Source organism: Impatiens glandulifera, chromosome 1, assembly GCF_907164915.1.
Source record: "Impatiens glandulifera chromosome 1, dImpGla2.1, whole genome shotgun sequence".
NCBI classification, from domain to species: domain Eukaryota; kingdom Viridiplantae; phylum Streptophyta; class Magnoliopsida; order Ericales; family Balsaminaceae; genus Impatiens; species Impatiens glandulifera.
Genome location: NC_061862.1, coordinates 96,676,846 through 96,702,171, shown reverse-complemented (window position 1 = coordinate 96,702,171; position 25,326 = coordinate 96,676,846). Strand labels below are relative to the sequence as shown.

The following is a 25,326-nucleotide window of genomic DNA, read 5'->3' as shown; positions in this document are numbered from 1 at the left end:
AAAAAATGAGCACACTACTTTGACATAATTCCTTATTAAAAGCACGTAGGTCACGAAAACTCAAACCCCCTTCATCTTTGGATTTTTACTTTGTCCCAACTAACAAGATGTGAAAACAAAGACTTAAAGGACTCCCATAAAAATTTACACATCAACCTTTCCATTTTCACTACTACACTTTTAGGAATAATAATTCATGACATCATTTGCGTAGACATAGATTCCAACGCGCTCTTGATGAGAACCATACGACCTCCCTTAATGATCAACTTACTTTCCATATAGGGAGTTTGTTTTTCATCTTAGAGATAATAGGATCCCAAGAGGCTTTAGAATGAGATTTTGCACCCACTGGAAGACCAAGATATGTGGCTGAAAAACATCCAATTCCAAAACCCAAAATACTCGCCAAACAAGTTCTTCTCCTAGCCGACACTGAATCAAAGAAAAAGATTTTAGACTTACCAAGATTAATATGAAGCCGTGAGCAAGCACCAAATAACCACAAAATAACACGAAAATGTTTGAAATTTTTATGAGTATCCTAAATCATACAGAGCGTATCGTAAAAAAAAAGCAAGTGAGAAATAGAAAAATAACTCTCCTCGATCTTAAATCAATCCAATGGATACATCCGTTATTTTCAGCGAAGATCGTCATCCTAGAAAGAGATTATAAAACAATAACAAACAAAAAGGGGATAACGGGTATCTCTGCCTAATCCCTTTCAAACTCTCGAAAAAGCCTTGAGAACTACTATTCACGATGACATAAAATTTAGTTATAGAAATGCAAAATTTTATCCACTGGATCCACTTATCACCAATTCTCATCCTAACCATGATATCGAAGAGAAAATCCCAGTTAACATGATCATAAACTTTTCCAATATCAAGTTTGACGAAAGCACATTGAACACTATTAGAGTCAGCTAAATCAATGCATCATTGACAATCAATGTTGTATCATGGATTTGACGCCCTTTAATAAACATCATTTTGTTGATAGATATAACCGATTTAATACCATCCTTAACTAGTTCATCAAACATTTTGAATTAATCATATAAAAAGACGTGAGTAAACTTGTAGGCCTAAAATTCTTTAGGTATATAGTTCTCACAGTCTTGCGATTAAGAACAATCAATGTAGAATTCCAACTTTTGTCAAAAAAAAGAGAAATAATAAAAAATTTTAATAGCCACCATAACATCCGCCTTGAAAAGTCCACGCCTTATTTTAGAAAGCTAATGTAAAACCATCTCTACCTGGTGCCTTGTCATGGCGAATTATTTGTGATTGAATTCCTAGTTCAAAGAAGACAATCAATACCTAAAGAATCGCTCTGTGGACTTCCTCACTACCACACACATTAATAGCATCTTCCACCTCCTCCACCGTAAAACGTCTCTCAAGAATACCTTTCTCCTCATAAAAATCTAAATATCTACCTTTATATCAATAACGACGATTTACCTTAACCGTCGTTATTGAAAACAATATTAACTACCGTGTATTTAGCGACGGTATTTCGTCGCTATTGTAATCATATTGAATTTGTTTTGTCCGATAGAAATGGATAATACAATTTGTTGTTAATTTTCATCGATATTGGCTTCTTTAAACAGAATTTAAGTGTTTTATTGACGTTATAACTGTTATCATTCATTTTTAAACATTTGGGAGGACCATCAACATTTCAATTATAATTTGATTGATTTTGTAACTTTAATACAAGGTAAACTAATACTAGACAAATGTTGTATATCATTTTTATTTGTTGTATGTTGATATTCTTTTTTTAATATTTATTATTAGTTTTCATTAAATTTTAATACCATATACGTATTTTTCTTTTATAATTCAATTTTTCAAAACACAAATCATACATGGTTATTTAAATAACATCTATCCAAACAAGGTCTAAAGGCTTTAGTTTGAGTTATTCAAATAAATCACACTTTTTTCATAAAATTATTTGTTAATCAAAATATAAATATTTTTTCATTACATATAAATATTTTAATTTTTTTTTACTAAATAATCAATTTTTTTTTATAATTATAATTTTTATAATATTATTTAAATAACTCTAATCCGAATAAAAAAAGACAAAATGATCTTATTTTTTTTTGTATTTTTTTCAAAAAACTTTGTTTATAAAAAAATAAACTTATTTGAGATTGGTTTAAATTACTAAAGTATCTTTCTATATTAAAAATTAAAATTTAATAAAAATAATCAAAAGTATTTTGATATTTGAATCATTAATTAAGTGATATAATAATTAAAATAATATTAATTAAATAACCAATCAAATAAAGCTTTTACTAATTTTGAAAAGATAGTCATAACATTAGTCTTTTATTTTTTTATTAATATAACCAGAAGGATTAGTGAAAATTTAATCCAACAATTCAAGTTTGAGAGTAAATGAACTTTTAATTTGTATACTATTTTTTTTTAAACTTAGCACAATCTCCTATTCATGATCTTCTATTTTTTTACAACATATTAGTGGAGATTCAATCTTCTATAATACTACTTTACTACTCAAATCTAAAATTTACTATTCTTCAATATTTCTGTAACTAGGTGTCTAAACCAACTTTAGTTATTAGAATTTATCAACTAAATTCAAACACACAGATAACCACAAATAATCAATTATTTATCGTTTTAAGCAAATAAGATTTTTTTTTCTAATTTTTTCAACAAGCTCCAGTTTCTTTTTCCACAAGAGCTGACCGAAATTTCCTCTCTCCGAGAATGTGCGATAGAAAGTTGCATTTTATGCATTGAAGAAATAATAATGGTGTTTGTTAAGAAATTATATTTTCTCTTACCCAGTAATGAATCTGTCCTGTTTGTTTATACTGATGATAATAAGTTGACCTAGATGAATTTGTCATCTTTTAGATTTGCATGACTAAATGAGTTTGAAGAAAAATCTAAAGTAAGCAAACAATATACTACTGGCATTCACTGAGCAGGGAAAGATAGAGTGAAAAGATTTTGCAGATACAGATTGTTCTCTTCCTAATAAGAAGAGATGAGTTGTGGGTGACGGATTAGGAATTACTGATCTAAAGATAATGCAAATTAGATATATTCATCATATAAACCCTAACTCAAAAACCTAAGAGTTTCCAAAGAGCAAGATCAAAAGGAAATAGTAATATATTTATGTATGATATCGACACATACCTTCTTCCACTTGCTTCTTGAAGTGATTTTCTCTAATTTCCTGTGCATAGCCCATTTCTCTCCTGATGTGGGTTGCGGCGGCTCTTCTTTTTCTCTCTCCTGTTCCGCTCACAAAATGAAATAGAACATGACTTAAAGTTGTTTCCTAGGTCTAACTCAAACCCGATAAATATATAATAACCCGAACCTAAAACTGAGTCCAGTAAAGTATTCAATCACCCTAATATCGGAACGGATATTTTCATTCAATGACTTTTTTTGATTTATTTATCCTCTCAACATGTGTAAATAGAAATATATATGTATATTTTTCTTAATACATTCAAAAATATATATATTTCTTTTAATAATATATTTTTTTTAATATATTATAATGTATTTATCAGAAAATGAATATACATTTGTTTTAAGTTTTATATTACACGAAAATTTACAAAAACTAAATTGTAAAAATGTTAATGATAGTAAAAAAATTTAAAATAAAACGCGACAAAAACCACAATTGCAAGTTGTCTCATTCATCATGCACATCCTTAACATTGAAATCAAGAATTTAATATTCCAAGCATACCATATTTAATCAATTCCTAAGAGTATTCCATAACTTCTTTCTTTACTAATTAGAATTGCTACCATAAACGCAAGATCAAAAAATTGAAGAATCGTTATGTATTTAACTTCAATCGCAATAACAAGTTCACTCGAGAGAAGCAATCTGTCCTTAACAAAATTTGAATCCCACGCAATCCAAATTCTACCAGAACAATCTGTAGAACTATGGATAAAGTTCCAAGAACCATCAAAAGCAAAACGTCCCATTATACCTTCAACATTTTTCAGTTTACTTTAGTTTCCAATATGCCAACCATCTCAACCTTCTACATTTGAATAATCTTTCCGACTTCCCTGCATTATATTGGATCATTCAAACCTATAATATTCCATGTTAAAATATTCATGAATGAATAAAAGAGTTTTATTCTTTGCCTTCCTCCTCAATTTCCTCCTTATTCCTTCTTTTTTTAGATCTTTTACTTTTTTGCTGATTTAGGACCCAACGAACACCATTCCTAACTTGTTTTTCCATAACAATAGCCAAGTAAAAAAAAAAATATTTTTCGGGGCTCGGGTCAGTACATAGATCTGCCATGTGCACTCCAACATCACCTCATTAATAGTCAGATTTAAAACATGATTACTTGTCAACATTTTCCATGATAACTAATGAACCTTATTTGAACATAAAACTAGAATTGTGCCTCCAACGACTATAATATGATGTTGAAATATTGACATATTAAAACAAAATTTTCAAAGCTAACAGATACGATAATTTTAAAAAAAAAATTGTAAATAAGAAAACTATAAAAGAAATCTTGAATAAAGTATATATATATGACGGGTCATACCCTTAGGAAATATGACGGTTATACTATGCGACTCTTGGGAGTCTATATAAGGACATTCTGCATGAGATTAAAAAAGCTTTTTTTCTCTCAAAATCTTTTAAGAACCCTAGATTTGTTCGATTTTCTCTCTAAGAAACCCTTATTCATTTTGTGTCTGTTCGTATTCTTTCAAAATGGGAAACAAGAGAATCACACTTGGTCATTGTACTCTGCAGGTCGATTTCCCTTCCGTCTATACGTTCGATCAGCAAGATGTAGTCGACATGTTCCGATCCCTTGAATATTCCGGTCTCGGGAAGTACTTTGGCGGGCCGTTCATATTCCACGAAAAAGAAGTAAGGGAGTTTTTCAAATCGGCGACGATGGTCGGAAATTCCATTACTGCAACGGTGAATGATACAAAAATATCCTTAAAAGAAGCATCCTATGTGGAGTTCTTCGAACTTCCATCGGAAGGGCACACTTTCAACTTGAATCTGTCATCTGAAGTCACGGAAGAAATGAAGATGATTTTCTCAGCCGATGGCTCGGAGATTCGACTAAACGAGAGTAAGAAAGCTCTCAAATCCCACTTTATTTTCCTGAATGATGTGGTTACTAAAGCGCTTCAAGGGAAGGCGGGCTCTTTCCATCTCTATAGTGAAGACCGTTTTGACTATATGTCGACTATTTCTAAAGGGATTCAGGTCAACTGGGCCTCAACTTTGTACCTGAACCTATGCTCTGCAATCAATCAAGAGAACAAAGAAACTGTAAACTTTGTTGCTCAACTAAGTCGTCTGTTGAAACATTTAAGGGTCCCCATGGGGGATTCTGAGCCGATCAACTCTACCTAGGTGTACAATGTCTTCATTGTTGCTAACACCCTCGTCCGAATGAAGAATAACAAGTAATCATTCTCGGGAGCATCAAGCCAACAGACAAGAGGAAGGTCTGTTACTCGTTCCAAATATCTAGCGGCTTCTATCTTGTCTACAGGAGCCAAAAGATCAAAAACCGTCAATGAATTAGAGGCTAGTTCCACTAGTCTTAAGAGTTCTTCGAAGAAGGACTCTGGAATAGTCGATCCTAGAGTTAAGAAAGGTCCCTTCGAACTTGTTGTTGTTCCCATGTCTCCCCTGTCTTCAGCTGTGAGTCAGTTAAGAAAGCCCTCCAAGTCCTCTGTTTCAAGATGCGATAAATCAAAGGCGAAGTCTGTAAAAGCATCATCGAAGGTAACCCCTTCCCAATCTCAGGCCGAAGTGCCTAAATTTAATGTTCCTGAGTTGGAACAAGATAAGACTATTTTTATTCCTATTGTGGAATCTGTTGTCGCGTCAACTGTTGAGGCAGTTGGTCCATATACTGAAAATTTTGACAAGGTTTCGTCTCCTGTCCGTCAAACCGTATTAGTAGCTTCTGAAACTACAGTCGTTATCGAACCAGAGCAATGTGTAGCCCTTACCCTTACTGCTGGTGATGCACTTGAAAAAGCCCTCTCTATGCTAGTCGAAGAGCCCCTGTTTTCAATCTTGTCCCAATAGAGTCCGTAGTGACTGGAAAGCTTGTTCAGTCAGAACACACGCCAGGACTCTTTGCTAGATCCCTATCTGCTCATGAGTTAATGCATTCCACAAGAAAGGCTGATGGAATCACGTTTGGGGAACCAATGCCTACTCCAAAGCCTGTTTAGGTTATTGGAAAAGGGAAAGATGTTGGAATCGATTCTAATGAGGAGGTTTTTGAAACAACCTGTATTGTCAACCTTATGATGGATCAGGCCAATGTAAATGCTGCTGAAAAGATCGAGATCTTTGATACTTGGGTCTTGAACAAAATGTCTATTAAGTATATGAGGTCATCAAGGGTAAAGGCATAAGTAGTCAATGGTTGAAGCAAGTCAGCACTGAAAAGAGAGTCTTGAAATGGGTCAAGACATCAGAAGTTTATTAATCTCTTAAGAGAAAAGAGTTAGTTGAAGCAAATTTGAGAAGAAGAGCCCTCTTTCCGATTCTTCAAGCCAGAAGAGCCAATTTCAATCATCTTGAGAGGAATGCTAAGGTAGATGAGAAAGCTCTGAAAAGACTAGACGAGATTATGCAAGATTACATTTCTATAGTTGTCAGGTACGTTCATGGAGCAAATTTCTCTAGGGTTAGTCCATTTGGAAGTTCCTCAGATGAAGATGAACTTATGGATCTGTCCGATGATCATGATGTTGCTGAAGATGAGCAAACTGTTGCTCTTCTTATAGAATTGAGAAGTTTTTCAGCTGAAGAAAAAAGTCTAATGGCTCAACCCAGAATTGAGCAAACTGTGGAACCTGTTCAAACCAACCCTATTATCGAAGAAGAAGAAGTTGTTAAGGAACCCGTTCAAGCTCTTGTTACCCATGAAAAGGAAGTGTTGGAGTCCCCTGTTCTCCAAGTAGAAAAATCTCCAGAAAAGGAGGCTGAAGTAAGTCAGCCTAATGAAGCTAGATTTGAGGGGGAACCCTCAAAAGACAAGGAATCAGAGAAGAGTTCCTCATCTGAGGGGGGACAAGCTAAAAATGATGAATCATTAGAAGGGCTTCCATTGTCTCAATGTTTCATTCCAGGATCACCCAAGCCTCGGCCGTTTCCTGATATCAATGTTGCGAACGTTCATAATGATATTGTCAATCTTCCTCATCATTCAGATGAGTCGCCCGGTCCGGTTCACAAGGTACGTGAAGATTTATTTGATGATGAAGAAGGAGGAAAGTCTGAAAGTGATTCAGAGAATGATGGACCTGAGTAGTCCATGCAAGTTCACACCCATATCAGTCCCATTCAGACCGCTCCAGCAGATTCTCAAAAGATTTCATATAATGAAGGATCATCTGCTGATAGTACAAAACTTATGAAGTGTATGACAGCATTGAAGGGAACACTTCCGAAGAATATAGTTGTAATGGAATCCAACATGGTAAAGATTATGAAGACTCAGAAAGAAAACAAGAAGGAATTTGTCGATCTTCTTAAAATCCATAATGAGATGGAGCAGACACTAAAGAGGAACACGTATGAGATTCATACCCTTAACAAGACATACACCAAATTTGAAAAGAACTTCTTCAGTCGACAAAACGATTTGATCGATTGTGAAAGGGAAAATGTCGTTGAACTCCATAATGAAGTTATGGATGAAATTAGCTTGCTTCGAAATCAGATGATTGAGATTCAAGGTAATATGAGCAAAATTGATGCTGAGCGGTTAGAACAGGATGATTCCTTTGCAAGGAAGATTCAGGCTGAAGAAGATGTTAAGGCTGCTGCCGAGAAAGAGAAGAATATCATTACTCAAGGCGATGACAATAGCAGTAGAAGATGTGGTGGTGTTTCAACAGGCACCAGATCAAAGTGAAAGCCAACTGGTGATGATAACGATAGGCCAATCAAAAGAGACGAAGGTCGCATCAGTGATCGTGGTGGAAGAAGTGGTGGAAGTGGTCGTGGTGGTCATTCTCTCCCTCTGTATCGAAACCTTCTAACTGGTGAAGAATTCAGCTGTCAAGGATATCGCTACCCAATCGACCCACTCGTGAAAAGAGAAGGTCAATAATCTCTTTTCTCTTAAACTATCTTCTGTTAGTTTGTGAACTTGGTTCTTTAAACTTGGTTTCTGAATATTGGTTTTTGGAAATTATTTCTGTAAGATTGGCGAACAAGTTTGACTCTTTCTTTTATTTGATGGATGTTCATTTTGTTAACTATGCAAAGGTTTAACATCATCATCAAAAAGGGGGAAATTGTTGGGTCAAATTATTTTGACTAAGGGTCAAAGTATTCTGACTAATGGAATTTTGATGATGAGTTTGTTTAAAACTTAATCTAAGTTGTCTAATCGTTTTTGGTGCAGGTGTATCGAAAACATGCTATATTAGACCTAGTCTGAATGAAATTCATTAGACTTATTGGCCATTAGATGCATTGAGTTAGACGTGTAGTCTAACAGACGTAGTTAGACGTGCAGTCTAACAGACGTAATTAGAAGTGCAGTCTAACAGACGTAGTTAGACGTACAGTCTAATAGATAGGTAGTTAGACGTGTAGTCTAACAGATACGTAGTTAGACGTGTAGTCTAACGGATACGTAGTTAGACGTGTAGTCTAACGGATACATAGTTAGACGTGCAGTCTAACGTCTAACAGATACGTAGTTAGACGTGCAATCTAATAGACGTAGTTAGACGTACAGTCTAACGGATACGTAGTTAGACGTGCAGTCTAACAGATACGTAGTTAGACGTGTAGTCTAATGGATACGTAGTTAGACGTGCAGTCTAACGGATATGTAGTTAGACGTGTAGTCTAATTTATAAGTAGTTAGACGTGCAGTCTAATGGATAAGTAGTTAGACGTGCAGTCTAACAGATACGTAGTTAGACGTGTAGTCTAACAGATACGTAGTTAGACGTGTAGTCTAACAGATACGTAGTTAGACTTGCATTCTAACAGATACGTAGTTATACAGTCTAACAGATACGTAGTTATGCAGTCTAATGGATACGTAGTTAGATGTGCATTCTAATGGATACGTAGTTAGATGTGCATTCTAATGGATACGTAGTTAGACGTGCAGTCTAACGGAGACGTAGTTAGACGTGCAGTCTAACAAAGACGTAGTTAGACATACAGTCTAACAGACGTAGTTAGACGTGCAATCTAACATACGTAGTTAGACGTGCAGTCTAACAGATAAGAGTTAGACGTGCAGTCTAACTCCTTCAGATTAGTCTGTAGGGAAACATAATTATACTTGTCATATAATTCCATTAGACCAGGTGGTCTAATGAATTCTTCTATTAGACGGGGGCGTCTAACTTCATTAGACTTGTCAGTCTAAGTGAAAAACGTCTAATGTCATGCTTAAGTAGTTACTTAAAGCTAGTATCCGTCTACCCACGAACAACTAGCTGTATGCTACTTCTACTCCACTTTTTAGTACAGAGCAGTACAACAGCCAGTTGCAACTAATGTCACGTAAGCAAATATTATTCTTACTACTTGTTTCTTGCAGGACAATACTAGAATAATATTCGGCGCACTACCAGATTGGTACGGCCACGTTCATGGTGCTCAGAGTCTACATTACCTGTGTACTATGGAGGTTTTCCAATGAAAGTTTGACATGTGTCATTATAGAAGATTCGATCGTTGGTACTTGCTCTCTATTTAAGTTCTTCAAAGACAACGGACGAACAACTAGAATGAGAGAGAACTCGATCGATTAGAACATACGCGAACATACAAGCTGATACACGAACAAACTGTTTTTTGCTTTTACTGTGTGTACATCAAGAGAGTGTTAGAATTAAAGTATTGTCTAGCGGAGTGATATTCTTCAATATAGTGTAAAAGTTTGCAAGGATTTGTGTAGAATAGAAAGCGATATAAATCCCTAACAGGATTTCTATCAACTCGTTTATTCGAAGCCGTCATCAATAACCAGACTCCATCTCTATTGGTTCCGCCGATCCTATCATTTTGTTATCGATTGAACTACAATTCAAAAAAAATCAGTTATGCAGTTCTTAAAATTTTTCACAACTTTTGAAGAGCTAACAGTGTTTCAATTTTTCAAAATTATGGGAAATTTTTTCTTTCATTTGATTAGCTTTTTTTTACTGTTTCTTCTTTGTCATGTAAAAATTATTCAATTAAGGAATATATTCTTTTGCTAGGAGTAGTAAATGTTCGATGATACCTTAATGTAAGATAAAGATAATGTTATATTGAGAAAATGTCCAAAAAATAGAATTTTTGTAGTGAAAATGTTATAAAACTGCATAATAGTTGTAACTCACCTGGTGAAAAAAAACGTCATAAATGAAGTTCACAAGTTTAAGTTTTTCAGTTAAGTTCATACTATTGTAGCAGCCAACTCTTCCTATCCAACTCTAGTTGTTCTAATAGATAATTTGATTCAGAGAAACATTTATGCATTGAAAGAAACATGAATTTTTGTGGCTTAAAAAATGACTTATCACATTAGACCGACAACAAAAATTATCAACAAAATAATATAGAAGATTTTGATCTAAAAAGAAAATTCCACATAAATACTTACATTTCTCCCAAATCTGGCTGTATCAGTGATTATAAACTAAACAAAAACTTTTAAATTTTTTTCCGGTTGAAATATTTTTGTTCAGTTACTATAACTAATATAATCAGATTCTGGATAAGGATAAGGGTAAGTATCTATGTGAATTTTTTTTTCTATTTTGATCAAAATTCTCTATATTTTGAATTGTTTGTAAATTTTGTTGAAAGTCTCCTATGATAAACCATTCTTTAAACCACGAAAATTAATGGTTTCGTGCCCTACATAAATATCTATGTGAATCAAAATATTTATTTGAACAACTAAAATTAGATTAGTTTGATGGAGAATGTGACAGTTACGATAGTCTGAACTCAACCAAAAGACTTAAACTTGTAAATTTTGTCTGTGATGAAGTTCTTTGCACCAGATGAGTTAAAACCATTACACTTTTATATCATTTTCACATCAAAGATTCTATTTTTTTTTTACAATCTCTCAAATATAACATAATATTTCTTTTGCAGGAAGGCAAGAACTTATATAGATGAGCAAAAGTTAAAAATTTTTGAGAAGGTGAATGAAACTAAAGAAAAAGTGGTTGTTGCTAAGTTTAAGGTAGTATGTAAATTGTGGTTACCTCTAAAGTAGGCATGCAGTTTTGCATTAAACTTGTGTGTTCACCATTAATGTTTGTGTATAGGAGAAACAATTGAAACAGAAGATGAAGTACGAGTTGGCTCAAAATGTAAAAAATAGCATTCCACTCTCCGAGCATGAAGTCACAGTATCAAAATATAGGATGCAAGTAGCCGAAGCACATTATGAGATGCTGCAGTCAAAAGAGATGTTGTGCACGGGTAATTATCATTTGTATATGATAATAAACCATAATGTGTTAGAACATTTAGAGTGAACAAATTCTATTATATGTATATATGTTTGTTAAGCATATAGCAAACGAATAACTTTGAATGCAATATCATGTTTTCCCCAATACATATATAGTTATAGATAGAATGTTTTTTATTTTCATTTTCGAGCCAACTTTTTAATTGGGAACTCAATTCACTGGCCATGTTTTTTGTTCTAGAAATGGTGATATAAATTTATATGTTTTTTGTCTAATTGTCTTTTTTTTTGCTAAAATCTCGGTGTCATAAATTCGTTATTTTAAATTGGATTTTTTGTCTGTTAATGTAACCAAATGACTCATCAAACTTTTTTAAGAAAAACAACACTACAAGACTATTAGGACAAAGCCCATTATGGTAGACACTAAAGGCCACTCATTTTGGAGATTGAAGGGTTTTGATGATGAGTTTAATGTTTTATGTCAAGGTATACTTTACATTTTTCTTTACCACTCAATTACATAATAGTTCAATTTTGAGCTTAGTTATAATTGTCTTTATTCTACTCTATTATATGTAGACGTAAGTCTTCAACATGAATCTGAGTCCAGTGAAAAATGATTCGCATATGAAGAGTAACAGAAAGAGATTGAGAAATACTTATCTTTTAAGGTAAATGCACCAAATAGTATAAATATTCTATATTAGCATATCTTATAATTATAATTTCATTTTTATCAAAATGAACCAAATTAATTATATATATATTATTTAATTGTTCTTATATCAATATAAAGTTATTCAAAACAATTTAACATATGTTTATACTAGTAAACAAGTTTTATTAATATTTACTTTGTTTAAACTTTTCATCAATTTTGTCGGATTGTTATATTTTATTTTTTCACAGCACTACAAATTCTCCAAATTAAGTTTGTCTTAAAATAGATATCCACTTCCAAACTAATTCAACTTTTTGGTCAACATTAAGGAACCTGTTTAAAACTGTCCAAGTTTTTAATATTTGTCTGTTTAACCTATTATTTTATGTCCCAGTTACATTTGTAGATAATATTAATACATCTAAATAAATTAGAAATAGAAACCACTTCAAGATTCCAAATAGGCTAAATTTATTATCATCCAACTTTGTTTCATAAAAAAATAAACTTATTTGAGATTTGTTTAAAATAAATTACTAAAATATCTTTACATATTAAAAATTTTAATTTAATAAAAGTGATTAAAAGTATTTTGATATTTGAATCAATTAATTAAGTAATTTAATAATTAAAATAATATTAACTAAAATATTCAATCAAATAAAGCATTAAATCTTTAAAAGATAGGCATAACATCTAACTCGTCTTTTATTTTATTAATATGAATTATAAGGATTATATTGTTTCTTACAAGAATCATACCTCCTGTGAAAATTTAATCAAATAATTCAAGTTTGAGATAAAATGAGCTTTTATTTTTGTATACTATTCTTTTTTGAAAACTTAACAGTCTCCCATTCATGATCTCCTATTTCTAAAGACATATTAGTGGAAATTGAATCTTTTATAATACTTACTACTCAAACCCAAAATTTACTATTCTTCATTATTTCTGTAAGTAGGTGTCTATGCCAACTTTAGTTATTAGAATTGTCAACTAAATTCAAACACAGATAACCACAACTAATCATCCTTTTAAGCAAATAAGATTTTTTTCTAATTGTTAAGAAATTATATTTTCTCTTACCCATTAAGGAATGTCCTGTTTGTTTATACTTATGAGAATGAGTTGACCTAGATGAATTTGTCATCTTTTAGATTGCAAGACTGGATGAATTTGAAGAAAAATCTATAGTAAGCAAACACTATACTACTGGCGTTCGCTGAGCAGGGAAAGTTAGAGAGAAAAGATTGCAGATACAAATTGTTCTATTCCTAATAAGAAGAGACGAGTTGTAGAAGACGAATTAGGAATTACTGTTAATCTATAGGTAATGCAAATTAGGTGTATTCATCGTATAAACCCTAACTCAAAAACCTATGAGTTTCCAAAGAGCAAGATGAGAAACAACCAATATACATATTTTTTAATTTGTATCGGACTAAGTTTTGTTTTTCAAACGTATCTAGATTAAGATCTAGATACAAAACATAAACAAAAAGTTCTCAAACGGGCATGTTTCTTGTATCTGAATGAGAAAATGTGACAAGTCTAAAAAACTGGTAAGCCCTATAATTAATGGTGATTGTGGGCAATAGACATTTGAGGGTAATACAATTTCTGGTGTATGTAGAACTCGTCGTCAAGATCCATCTACAACACGGTTTTGAAAAGAAGCCAATATGTGATTTCGGATGACCTCTTGGTTTAACATTATTGATACTCTTCTGTTTGTCTTTGGTTCTAAACTTATAGGTGTCTTGTGGGGGGTACTCATTCAGTTGCATTGACACGTGATGGTCGCATGTTCTCAGTAAGTAGTCTCGATATACTCACAATTTCTCAATAACTTATATACTTCAATAACTCAACTAAAACAAATCAAGTGAAGAGAGTACTAAAAAATTTCAAATTCAGTTCACACTAAGAACGTTTTTATTTAAAGTTGGGGTTAGGGAATAAATCCTGATTCTAAAAGAAACTTATATACTTCAACAACAATTTGGCATGTGGATTGTTGCTAAGGTATAAATCAAAATTTTCACTCTGAAAATACCTTTATTGAAGTGTGGTAATGACATTGAGATGATCTTCTAAGTGAAAAAACAATTGTCTAGAAAAAGAAAATGAATTTCACTTTCTTCTATTCCATATATTAAAGATACATGACCATCTTGTATTGTTTTATCAACAGTTTGGACGAGGTGATCATGGTCGTCTAGGATATGGGAGAATAGAAACTACAGGCCATACTTCAGAAGTCCCAATAAACTTAATTCCTCCATTTAGAGATATTGACAGCAATGAACCTGACAGACAATGGAGGGCTAATCTTATTGCTTGTGGTGGCCGCCACACGTTAGCCATAGTGGAATGGGACACAACTGATTATCTGTAATATCTCTTTTTCCATGTCTAGACTATATGAGGATGCAAAATCATAATGTAAAAGCTTTAACTTCATTTTTATTGTTCCTATCAAAATACTATTATAAGAAAACTTTTAAACATACTTCATATTTATTAGTTAAGGGGTGGTTCAACAACAAATGGTAAAGAGAAAAATCCAATAATGAAGATGGAGAATTCCAATAGTGATTTCCATGGATTGGCTACTGGAGTAACGAGTGCAATTCCTTCCTTTTGACTTGTTTTTGGCGATGCATGGTCCATTTGCAGCATAAAAAAGCCATAGATTATACCGGTAAAAGCTGCTCCTAAATGGGTCCTGCATTAAATTTTTCATAGGTTCTCAACGGTTCAATCAGCATCCATATTAAAATTGTTAAAATCTAGAATTGAGTATATTACAAAAATCTTATGTTCTTACAAAAAAAAAGAAGTTGAAATGGTGATCTGTCAAAATGATATTTTTATACACAACATCATTGACATTAATCTACTTTAAATACAGGATGTGAGAATTTAGTTAATTGGTGAAAGTGTAGTGAAAATTGAATTGTATTGGACCAGAAATGCTCAATATGGAACCAATGGCGGTGGCTATCATTGCTTTCTGAAACATGATCTCCAAATCATCTTATGTTGTCTTTGTTTTGGATATGATAGATGAACCAAGCTCCTATAGAGATAATTAAGACTCGTAACCCCTGGGCAGACCTACCCTCAAGCATACCAAACTACTAACCCAACACAAATTAAAACCTCAATCTAGTCTAGTTTCAAATAGACCTTCCAATTAAATTTCTCTAGTAAATGTGGATACATGCATACATTTTATATATAAAAAAAATTGGCTTATGGAAGCCGACAATAACGGTCGCACTGGTGATGAATATGGTAGTATTGGTTCATTAACTAAATTATATGATATACAACATCATCTATCCTTTTATTCATATCCACATACAAATGAACAAAGCTCTGTCATTTTTACTAAAACAAGCCTCACACTAAGTGCTTATGTCGAGTCCATTCTCGATATTTATTCAAGTATTCATTACTCTCACATATATATTCAAATTAATCACAACTTTTTATTCGACAAACTAAAGAAATTGAAATTAAGCATCGTTATATGTTTATAAATTAAATAGTTAAATGTTAAACTAATATTGTTAACATATATTTAAATTACAAGCTTGAAACTTATATATATCATTTTTAACTTAATTTTTTTTTTTAATTTAATCGTTTCAAGTTTATGAGTGAGTCAACCCACATATATTTAAATTAATCACAACTATCCATCTAACCAAACGAAACAAATTGAAATTAAGCAATATATTATATTATACATATATATTTGTGTTCACATATAGCTTTATAATATAAGATACCTTAATCGAAACATTACCAACTTAAATATTGAGGTATAATAAGATTTTTTTTAGTTAACTTTTTTTTATTGACAATTACATTTCATTTAGTTGGTTAGAAGTCTCTTTAAATATCGAGTGATGAATACTTTTATAAATGTTTACTAACAAAATCTCATTAGAAGTTTAGTATATTTATTATATCCACTAGTGGGAGGTTAAGTCTGAGAGACAGACGCCTCTTATACATGAGAATGTTGTCATAACAAATTAGTGGGTAATGATAGAATAATTTGAAAGTTCACAATATATATAGATAATGTGTTCATTTAAATGAATGGACGAGATTATTACAAATTAATAAATATGTCTATCACAATGAATGCACATATTGCAAATGTATGATTGTGTCTATTGTGACTATTGAATGAACACATAACTACTGAGTAAGTATGTGTATTGAACAAATAGTTGTATGTATGAGAATGTTGTTTTATCTAATTTTATACAATACATATTTACTTTTAAGAAAAGTAATATCTAATTTGAACACTTTTTTTTAGAGTTCAAATTTCCTAACAATATTGACTATATAAAGTTAATAATTTAATATTTAAAGAATATAATAAGTATGAAACAGATCAAATATAAAATATTTATTAATAATTTTTGCTTCATATAAAAAGACATGCACATCTATTGCAAAGTTGGAAAATTAAAATTTAACTAATTTTATTGAGTCAAGATTAATAAGACAGTGTCTTACATCACAGCTATTAGTCTTGATTAGTATGCCTTGTGTTTTTAAAAAAAGTTTATTGATCTAACTCACATAAACCAAAATGTTACCAATTTGAATCATCACACTACAAACATATTAGACGCATGTTCAATCTATCAGAGATATTGGAAATTGTGTACCATAAATGTGATCACATTAAAAAGTCTCTCATTGACAGAAAAATAGCATTTTCAAAGACTGTTTGATATTGTCAATAATAAGAAACATAACATCGGGGCATAAGCCCACTTTCTCTATAGTAAGTCCAACAAGTCAACGAGACCGCCCCACTCTCTCTAGAGTAAACCCAATAAAACAACGAAACCACCCTACTTTCTCTAGAGTAAGCCCAATAAAACCACGGGATAGGACCGAATCATCTTTCTCCTTTAGGGCAAACCAAAGTCTAATCATTCTTAAAATAATTATCTCCAATAAGAAAATTAGAATCTCAACCAATTACTAATTTTGTTTTATAATTTAAAATAAAATTATTATATCAAAATTAGTTGTACTACATTAAAAAAAAATTTGTAGATCTAAGCCTGCCAAAAGCTTAGAACCTACACTGCATAAAATATACTAATATTAGTGAAGAAACAAGAAAAAGAAAAATTTTCACACACGTCAATTTTACATAAAAACACCGTTAATCGGATTAGAGAACCCAAATGAGGATAGTTGTTTAAAATAATGGTACCCTCTAAACGTCGAAAGAACTACACATGAATATCCAATTCAGGAGAGACATCGAAAGAGAGTAGACTTGAATTAGATTGAGTGCATTAAGGATTAAGACTTAACGAGGTTGTTGAGTGCACTCGGGTTTTAATCAAAAGCTTTTATTCTTTAATGATTTTTTTTTTGGCATCCCACAAATTTAAAACAAAAATCAACCTATGACAAATGTTAACTATCCCTACCTAGTTTACAACGATAAGGATTTGGTGCTTTATACATGTTAGGGTTAGAAGAAAAAGTCCTATATAAACACAAGACACAAGAAAAGAAAGGGTTGCTTCACTTTTCTTTTGCCGGCGGCGGAATTTTAGTCTCACATTTACAATCTACATTTCCTCCTAAGGGATCAGCCATGACCATTGTTTCAACGTCTACTTCAGAAGAAAAACCAGTGTCTAATTCGAAAGTTAAGGAGAATGGCTCACAGATACCAGAAGATGGTACCTTATTGCAGTCATCAGAGATCGTGGAGGAGAAGCAGAAGCAGAAGAGGAAGAGAAATGAGAATCCAGGTGTTCGTATTATCGGCAATCGAATCTATGATTCTGAGAATGGGAAAACTTGTCATCAGGTATGTAAAACCAAATTAGATTTATGGGTTGGGTTGGGTGGTCAACATTTCAAGGGTTTCTAGTGTTCAATTGCTTCAACTTTTCTTAGTTGTTTATGAGATCAGATCAATGCATTTGAAGATCAACTCTGTAGATACCGATTATGCATTTCAAAGCTGTAATCTTATAAATTAGGAAATGATTACTTGCCAATTCTTCAAAATTCAGCTTGCATGGCTGATGGATTGATATCTGCATTTACCTTATTAGATACTTCAATGGGATTTCAGGCTACTGGTTTAGTTTGATCAATAATATTTATATATTATTGTACTTGTAACTGTACTTTTTAATAAAAATAAACAGTATAAGCATTATTCTAATCTTAAAAAAAATGTTTTAGTAATGTTTTACTTCCCCATTTATGAGCTGATTTGAAAATTGGGATTTATTAAAAATGAAATGAACTGTATCTCATCAAATTAATATTTTATATTTTTCCAATTCATTTTTAGTAACATATTATTATTCTTTGTTAAGCAAATTATGGCATATTTGTTAAATGAACTTTTGGTTGGATTTTGATTCAATTTTTTTTCTCAAATTTGTACTCGTTTGATTATAATGTTTTTGACAGGTTGAATAACAAATAAAATTGCACTGAATGAGAATAAATATGTCTTTCTGTCTTCTAAATATCATTCATTATTTTCAAGAGTTAGAAAATTAATTCCTAAGCAATCATTGTTTATTTCTCATTTTTAATTAAAATTATAGTTTCTCAATCATTACACAATATTGTATTATATTTTTCAGATGGGGAAGAAATGGAGATGATAGTTACATGTCCTATTTCACATCCGTCTAGAACCTCATTTTATTTCATTACATTATTATTAGACCTTTTTGTATGTATGTTAATATTATTATTTATATGTTATATATAATCATATTCTTGTTTCAATCCAAATTTAGCATGTACTATAAGGGAGTCAATGTGGAATGTCATGAAAAGTCATTAATTTTTTTTGAGATTTTGATAGTTATCACCCTAATTTGTTTATAGGATTTTGATCTTTTAACTAAAATATCTTTTAATCAAATTTTCAAACTGCGCGAAGACATTAGAGACATCAAATTTCATTGTTAGTGGGGGTAAAAGCGCGTGTACAAACTGTAGTCATAAAAAGATGAACTGTCTCAAATTTCCTTGTTAGTGGGGTAAAAGCGTGTGTAAAAACTGTAGTCATAAAAAGATGAACAGACCAGAATATTGACAATTAGGGAGACCTCCAAATATTATAATGGCTTAAAAAGGAGCATGATAAAGAAATTGGAAATGACAATTTCTGAGATTTCATAGTTTGACACACTTCACATAAGTTAAATTCTTACTAACTAACACATAATTTAAAGGAAGCCCTAGTTAAGATGCTTGAATCAGATATTTTTCAGAAGAGAGTTATTATTTATTGGTTCCGAAGGGAGAATCACATATATGTGGCCGACGAACTAATAGTATTAGAGTTAATAATTATTGTTATTCATTCTAGTTTCTCTTTCAAAATTGTTATGGCAGTAGTTATCTTTCTAGTTTATTTGGATATTATTTATCTGTTCAAATAATAGGATAGTAGTTACCTTTCCAGTTTAGAGTATAAAAACATGTACAAGTTGCAACTTAATATTATTGAAGGAAATTAGGAAAGGTTCTAACTTCTCATCTTGATCTCAACTGGCTTCTCACCACCTCTTCTTGAATTGATTAAATGTGAGAGCTTAAATATTAGATTCATCTTTAAAGCTCTGATACCCTAAAGAAGACTAGCTGTTAGGGTTAGCGGAGAGTGAATTGGAGGCAGACAAAGTGCCTTACTTTCTTGTACTATGGCTCTATCATTATCATATAGATATGAGAAAATATGAATATAAAGACATGAATTATTTCTACAAATAAGGTAAGTAAATTACAATAAAATCAAATAATTATATCAATCAGATATTCTAATTATCAATAAATGAGCAGTTGAGTTGATTTGTAAGGGAAACTTTCCTTTAGGGATTCAGCTGACTTTTGTGAATAGTCCCCAATATTTCCACATTTTCTCTTAATCAATTATCAGAAGATTTACATGGTTAATTTCTATAAACATCTCAACAAGCCTCTCTGCAAATTCAAGTTATGGTTCATGTAAATGTAATTTTCTTGTTTATTGTTTTATTGACAACCAATTACTATGCATACATGTGCCATTCACATTGTACATTATAACAAACCACACAAATCCACAATCAGAAAAAATTCATTTATTATGCGATTGTAATTTCTATGTCCTGATATTTTTTTTTTGTTTATGGATTCCATGTTGTATGGTTTTCACCAACCATGTTTTTTTTGCAGTGCCGACAAAAGACCATGGATATTATGGCACATTGCAAAAATATGAAAAAAGATAAACAATGCACGATCCAGTACTGCCATAAGTGTTTGTTGAATAGGTTTGGATCATATGATGTGTTTTTGTAAAGCAACTTGTATATCTTTTGTTGAGCCAAGATGATTTTATTTGAGTTGAAAATGGTTACTTCTATTTGATTCCAGGTATGGCGTGAAAGCAGAAGAGATGTCGGTTGTAGAGGATTGGTTTTGTCCTAAGTGCAGAGACAATTGTAATTGCAGCTTTTGCATGTAAGATCTCGTCATACTAATTTTTCGCTATATGCTTTAGGCTTTTTGGTGTTAATCTATAAACATGCCCTGGGCAGGAAGAAAAGGGGGCACAAACCTATTGGTATACTCGTGCACACCGCTAAGTCAATTGGTTTTTCTTCTGTTTCGGAGATGCTTCTAGCCCAAGGTTCCGATTATCAGTCAGGAAAGGTAATTTTTCGTGTTCATGTTTTTTCTCCCTCTATTATATAAAAGTTGACCTTACAAAAAAAGTATTATTTCTGTTTTTATTGCAACTATATTCTTTCTGAAATGTTGTGTTGAGATCACATTGTATTCTAGGAAAATCCACTTTCCATACAAGAAAAACATGGCAAGAACATTGTAAGTGAAGATATTGTTATCGATCTTGATGATCAAAAATGTAGGAAAATGAAAAATATTCGTAGAAAAATGGAATTAAAAGTTGGTGCTGAAATTCCACTTCCTAGAGGATCAGAAATAAAAACGGTATTATCGATTGAACTGCAACCGGAAGAAATCGGTCCGGCATTACAGTTCTTAGAATTTTGCAGTACTTTTGGAGAGGTAACTTAACTTCAATTTTTTATATTTATGAGAAATTGCTTCTTTCAATTATTAGTTTTTTTTTGTGTTTCTTCTTTAATGTGTCAAAATTCTGCAAATCAAGATTTACCCTCCAGGGCTAGGAGTAATAAATGTTGAGTAGAGAATGTTTAAGAGTTGTTAAATGTTCATCATATATTTAGAATGAATATCAATTTGTTTTTGGAAAAATGAATATCATAAATATTCCTATCCATAGCTATAAACTTTTCATAGAATCCTAAATTTTTTTATGACCAGAGTATTTTTCCTAGACTAAGCTACCGCAACATAACCCATATAGTTTTATAAAAAAATCATATTAATTTTATCTTACAAATTTTTTTGTTTATTACTCTCCTTTGCAGATTATTGGACTAAAGAAAGATGAGTCGCAGTTCATTCTCAGAGACATGGTTCGTGGGGGGCGTGGGCGTCAAGGGAAATTTTCTCCGGTTGCAAATTTTTTTGTTCAGTTACTATCATTACTGCAATCAAATTCGGGAGAAAGGTAAGTATCTATGTAAAATTTTCATTTTGGATCAAATCCTCTATATTATGAATTGTTTGTAATTTTTGTTGCAGGTCTACCGTGATAAGCAATTCTTCAAGCCATGAAAATTCATGGCTTCGTGCACTCCACAAATATCTTTTTGAATCAAATTATCTATGTAAACAACTAAAGTTAGATCAATTTGATGGAGGAGCGGATAGTTACGATAGACTGAACTTAAATGAAAGATTTAAACTTTTGAACTTTGTATGTGATGAAGTTCTTTGCACCAGGTGAAATACAATTATTATGCAGTTTTATAACGTTTTCACATCAAAGATTCTATTTTTTTGGACATTCTCTCAATATAACATCATTTTTTTTCGCAGAAAGGCAAGGTCATATATAGATGAACAGAAGTTAAAAAACTTTGAGAAAGTGAAAGATATTAAAGAAAAATTAGTTGTTGCTAAGAATAAGGTAGTATTTAATTATGGTTTACCTCTAAAATATGTTTGCAGTTTTGCATTAAACTTGTGTGCTCACAATTAGTGTTGTGTATAGGAGAATCAATTCAAACAAAAGATGAAGGACGAGATGGCTCAAGCTGCAAAAAATTGCATTCCACTTTCCGAGCATAAAGAGATAGTATCTAAATATAAGATGCAAGTAGTCGAAGCTCATAATGAAATGCTACAGTCAAAAGAAATGTTGTGCACAGGTAATAATCATTTGTATATGATAATTTATCACAATAACTATTGTGTTAGGGCATTTGGAGTGAACAAATTCTCTTTTATGTATATATATTTGTTAAGTATATAACAAAATGATGAAACTTTGAATGCAATATCCCTGTTTCCCCAATATATAAATATAATATTTTTTATTTTCATTTTCAAGCCAATCTTTTATTTGGGAGCTCAATTCACTGGCCAATTTTTTTGTTCTTGAAATGTTGATATAAATTCCAATGGCTTTGTCTAATTGTTTTTATTTTTTTTGCTAAAATCTTGGTGTCATAAAGTTTGTTATTTTAACATAGATTTTTGTGTTTCTACTTGTCTGTTAATGTAACCAAATGACTCCTCAAATATTTTTCAGAAAAACAACATTGCAAGGCTAATAGGACAAATCCTATTCTGGTAGACACCGAAGGCCACTCATTTTGGAGATTGAAGGGTTTTGATGATGAGATTAATGTTTTACGTCAAGGTATACTTTACATGTTTCTTTACCACTCAATTATATAATGGTTCAATTTTAAGCTTAGTTATGATTGTCTCTATCTTACTTATATGTAGATGTAAGTCTCCAACATGAATCTGAGTCTAGTGAAAAATGGTTCACATATGAAAAGCAGCAGGAAGAGATTAAGAAATATTTATCTTACAGGTAAATGCACAAAAGTAGTATAAATATTCTATATTGGCATCTTATAATTAAAATTTCATTTTTATCAAGATGAACCAAATTAAATTTGTTTACATATGTTATTTAATTGTTCATATATCAATCTAAAGTTATTCAAAATAATTCAACATATGTTTATACTAGTAAACAAGTTTTATTAACATTTACATAGTTTAAACTTTTCATCAATTTTGTCAGATTGTTATATTTTTCACACCACTACAAATTCTCCAAATTATATTTTCGTAAAATTGAGATCCACTTCCAAACTAATTTCTCAACTTTTTGGTTATCATTAAGGAACATGTTTAAGTCTGTCCATGTTTTTAATATTTGTCGTTTATCCTATTATTTTAGGTCTCAGTATTACATTTGTAGATGATATCAAAACATCTAAATAAATTAGAGATAGAAACTACTTTAAATTTCCAAATAGGCTAAATGTATTATCATCTAACTTAAGTCTAGGTATCTATTTAAAAATTTGCACTTCAGCTATATTAAAGATATAGAGAGTTGAGAATATGATAAACTGATAAAGAAAAGAATGACAAGGAAGCCATGTCAGCTAGAGATGCTGAAGTGACAACCTCAATTAATTACCAAGAAGTAGAACACAGATGAATCATTAAGTTGGGTAGAATGATAACATTTGAGTTCTCCTTCATTTATAACTGCTACTTGTTTGTTTGGTCTGTTTCAATTGCATACATATATATATCCAGATCTAATTTTCTTCCTTTCTCTAATCAATGTAAATATGATTGAAAATTTCATTTAACTGTTGTAGGATAATAAAGAATTTTTCATGTTGAGAATAATTGGCCGTGAGTTTGTTATGTTAATTTACCCAGAGATTATTTTAATATTATTCTTATGAATGCTTATGGGTAATAAAACATGTTGCAGGCAAACAAGATGAGAAAAGGATGGCATTTCTTCCTTGTCCGAATCTAGACAACAGTTTTTTTGTATGGTTACTATGAATTTAGACATCATTTGTTTGACTTTGTTTTAATATACTCTTGTATTGCAGCATTTCTTCTCTTCTTTAAACTTCTTATGGTTGGAGAAATTGAATGGCAAATCTTGAGACTCTTACCATCGTTTATGAATAAAAGTCATATTTAGGAACCAATGATAATAACTTAAGTTAATTGTGTTTTTTTTTATAAAAATAAAAAGAGAGCTTTAAATTATTGTGTTAGTACTGATTGATCTTGTCACATATATATATTACCCAGAATAATCATCTTTTCAATTAAATACGGTATTTATTTTTTCTCTCTAAGGATGAATGACAGAAAGTTACATTTTATTCATTGAAGAAATGATGAGGGTGTTTGTTAAGAAATGATACTATTCTTTTCATTTTTGAGCTTATATTTTGTATACTATTCTTTTCTAAATATACTTCTAAAGATCGTATTTGCTTTTTAGTAAGAATCGAACTCAAATTATCACCATGCTGTTCTTCATCTATAGCCAGACTAGTCAACTTTACTAATGCTCTTTTTTCTTAGTTATCAATCAAATCATTCTATCTAACTAAATTTGAACACAAATAACACCGAATAATCATCTTTTTAAGCAACGCAAATACGATCTTTCATTTTTCTCTCCATGAATGAGTGACAGAAAGTTGCATTGAAGAAATGATATTTCTCTATACCCATTATCAAATGTCCTATTTTCTTACAAGGAAGAGAGTGAGTTGACCTAGATGAATCTGCCCTCTTTTAGATTTCACAACTAAATGAATTTGAAGACAAATCTTAGTAAGTAAACACTATATATATACTAATGACGTTCACTAGCAGGGAAAGATGGGAGAGAAAAGATTGCAGCAGTAAAGGAACAGAGAATCAAAGAAATAATTCTAATACAAAGCTATAGAAAGTACAGATTAGATGAATTCATCATATAAACCCTAACTCAAAAACCTAAGAGCTTCCGAAGAGCTAGATCACAATGAAATAATACAAATTTCTAGATCACAATGAAACTTATATATTGGGTACCTAAAGCCTAATTAACCTTGTCCCTTTTATTAGATAATGTGAATAATTTACTCAAACTCTTTATTTGGGAGTAAATGGACCAATCTCTTA

General features: G+C 31.4%; 1 protein-coding gene and 1 long non-coding RNA gene across 2 annotated transcripts; both read left to right on the top strand.

The window, feature by feature from the left end:
- Positions 1–13,729: 13,729 nt before the first annotated feature.
- LOC124922419 lies at positions 13,730–14,748 on the top strand. The gene is made up of 2 exons (XR_007097809.1): positions 13,730–13,993; positions 14,375–14,748. It is a non-coding gene; the product is annotated as an uncharacterized LOC124922419 (long non-coding RNA).
- A 3,085-nt stretch (positions 14,749–17,833) lies between these two features.
- LOC124937516 lies at positions 17,834–23,201 on the top strand. Its single transcript, XM_047477786.1, has 11 exons — positions 17,834–18,052; positions 18,158–18,210; positions 20,635–20,721; positions 20,799–20,913; positions 21,046–21,291; positions 21,678–21,820; positions 21,895–22,095; positions 22,192–22,282; positions 22,367–22,523; positions 22,907–23,017; positions 23,107–23,201. The coding sequence occupies exons 1-11, from the start codon at positions 17,834–17,836 to the stop codon at positions 23,199–23,201; spliced, it is 1,518 nt and encodes a 505-aa protein (XP_047333742.1).
- The last annotated feature ends 2,125 nt before the right edge of the window (positions 23,202–25,326 follow it).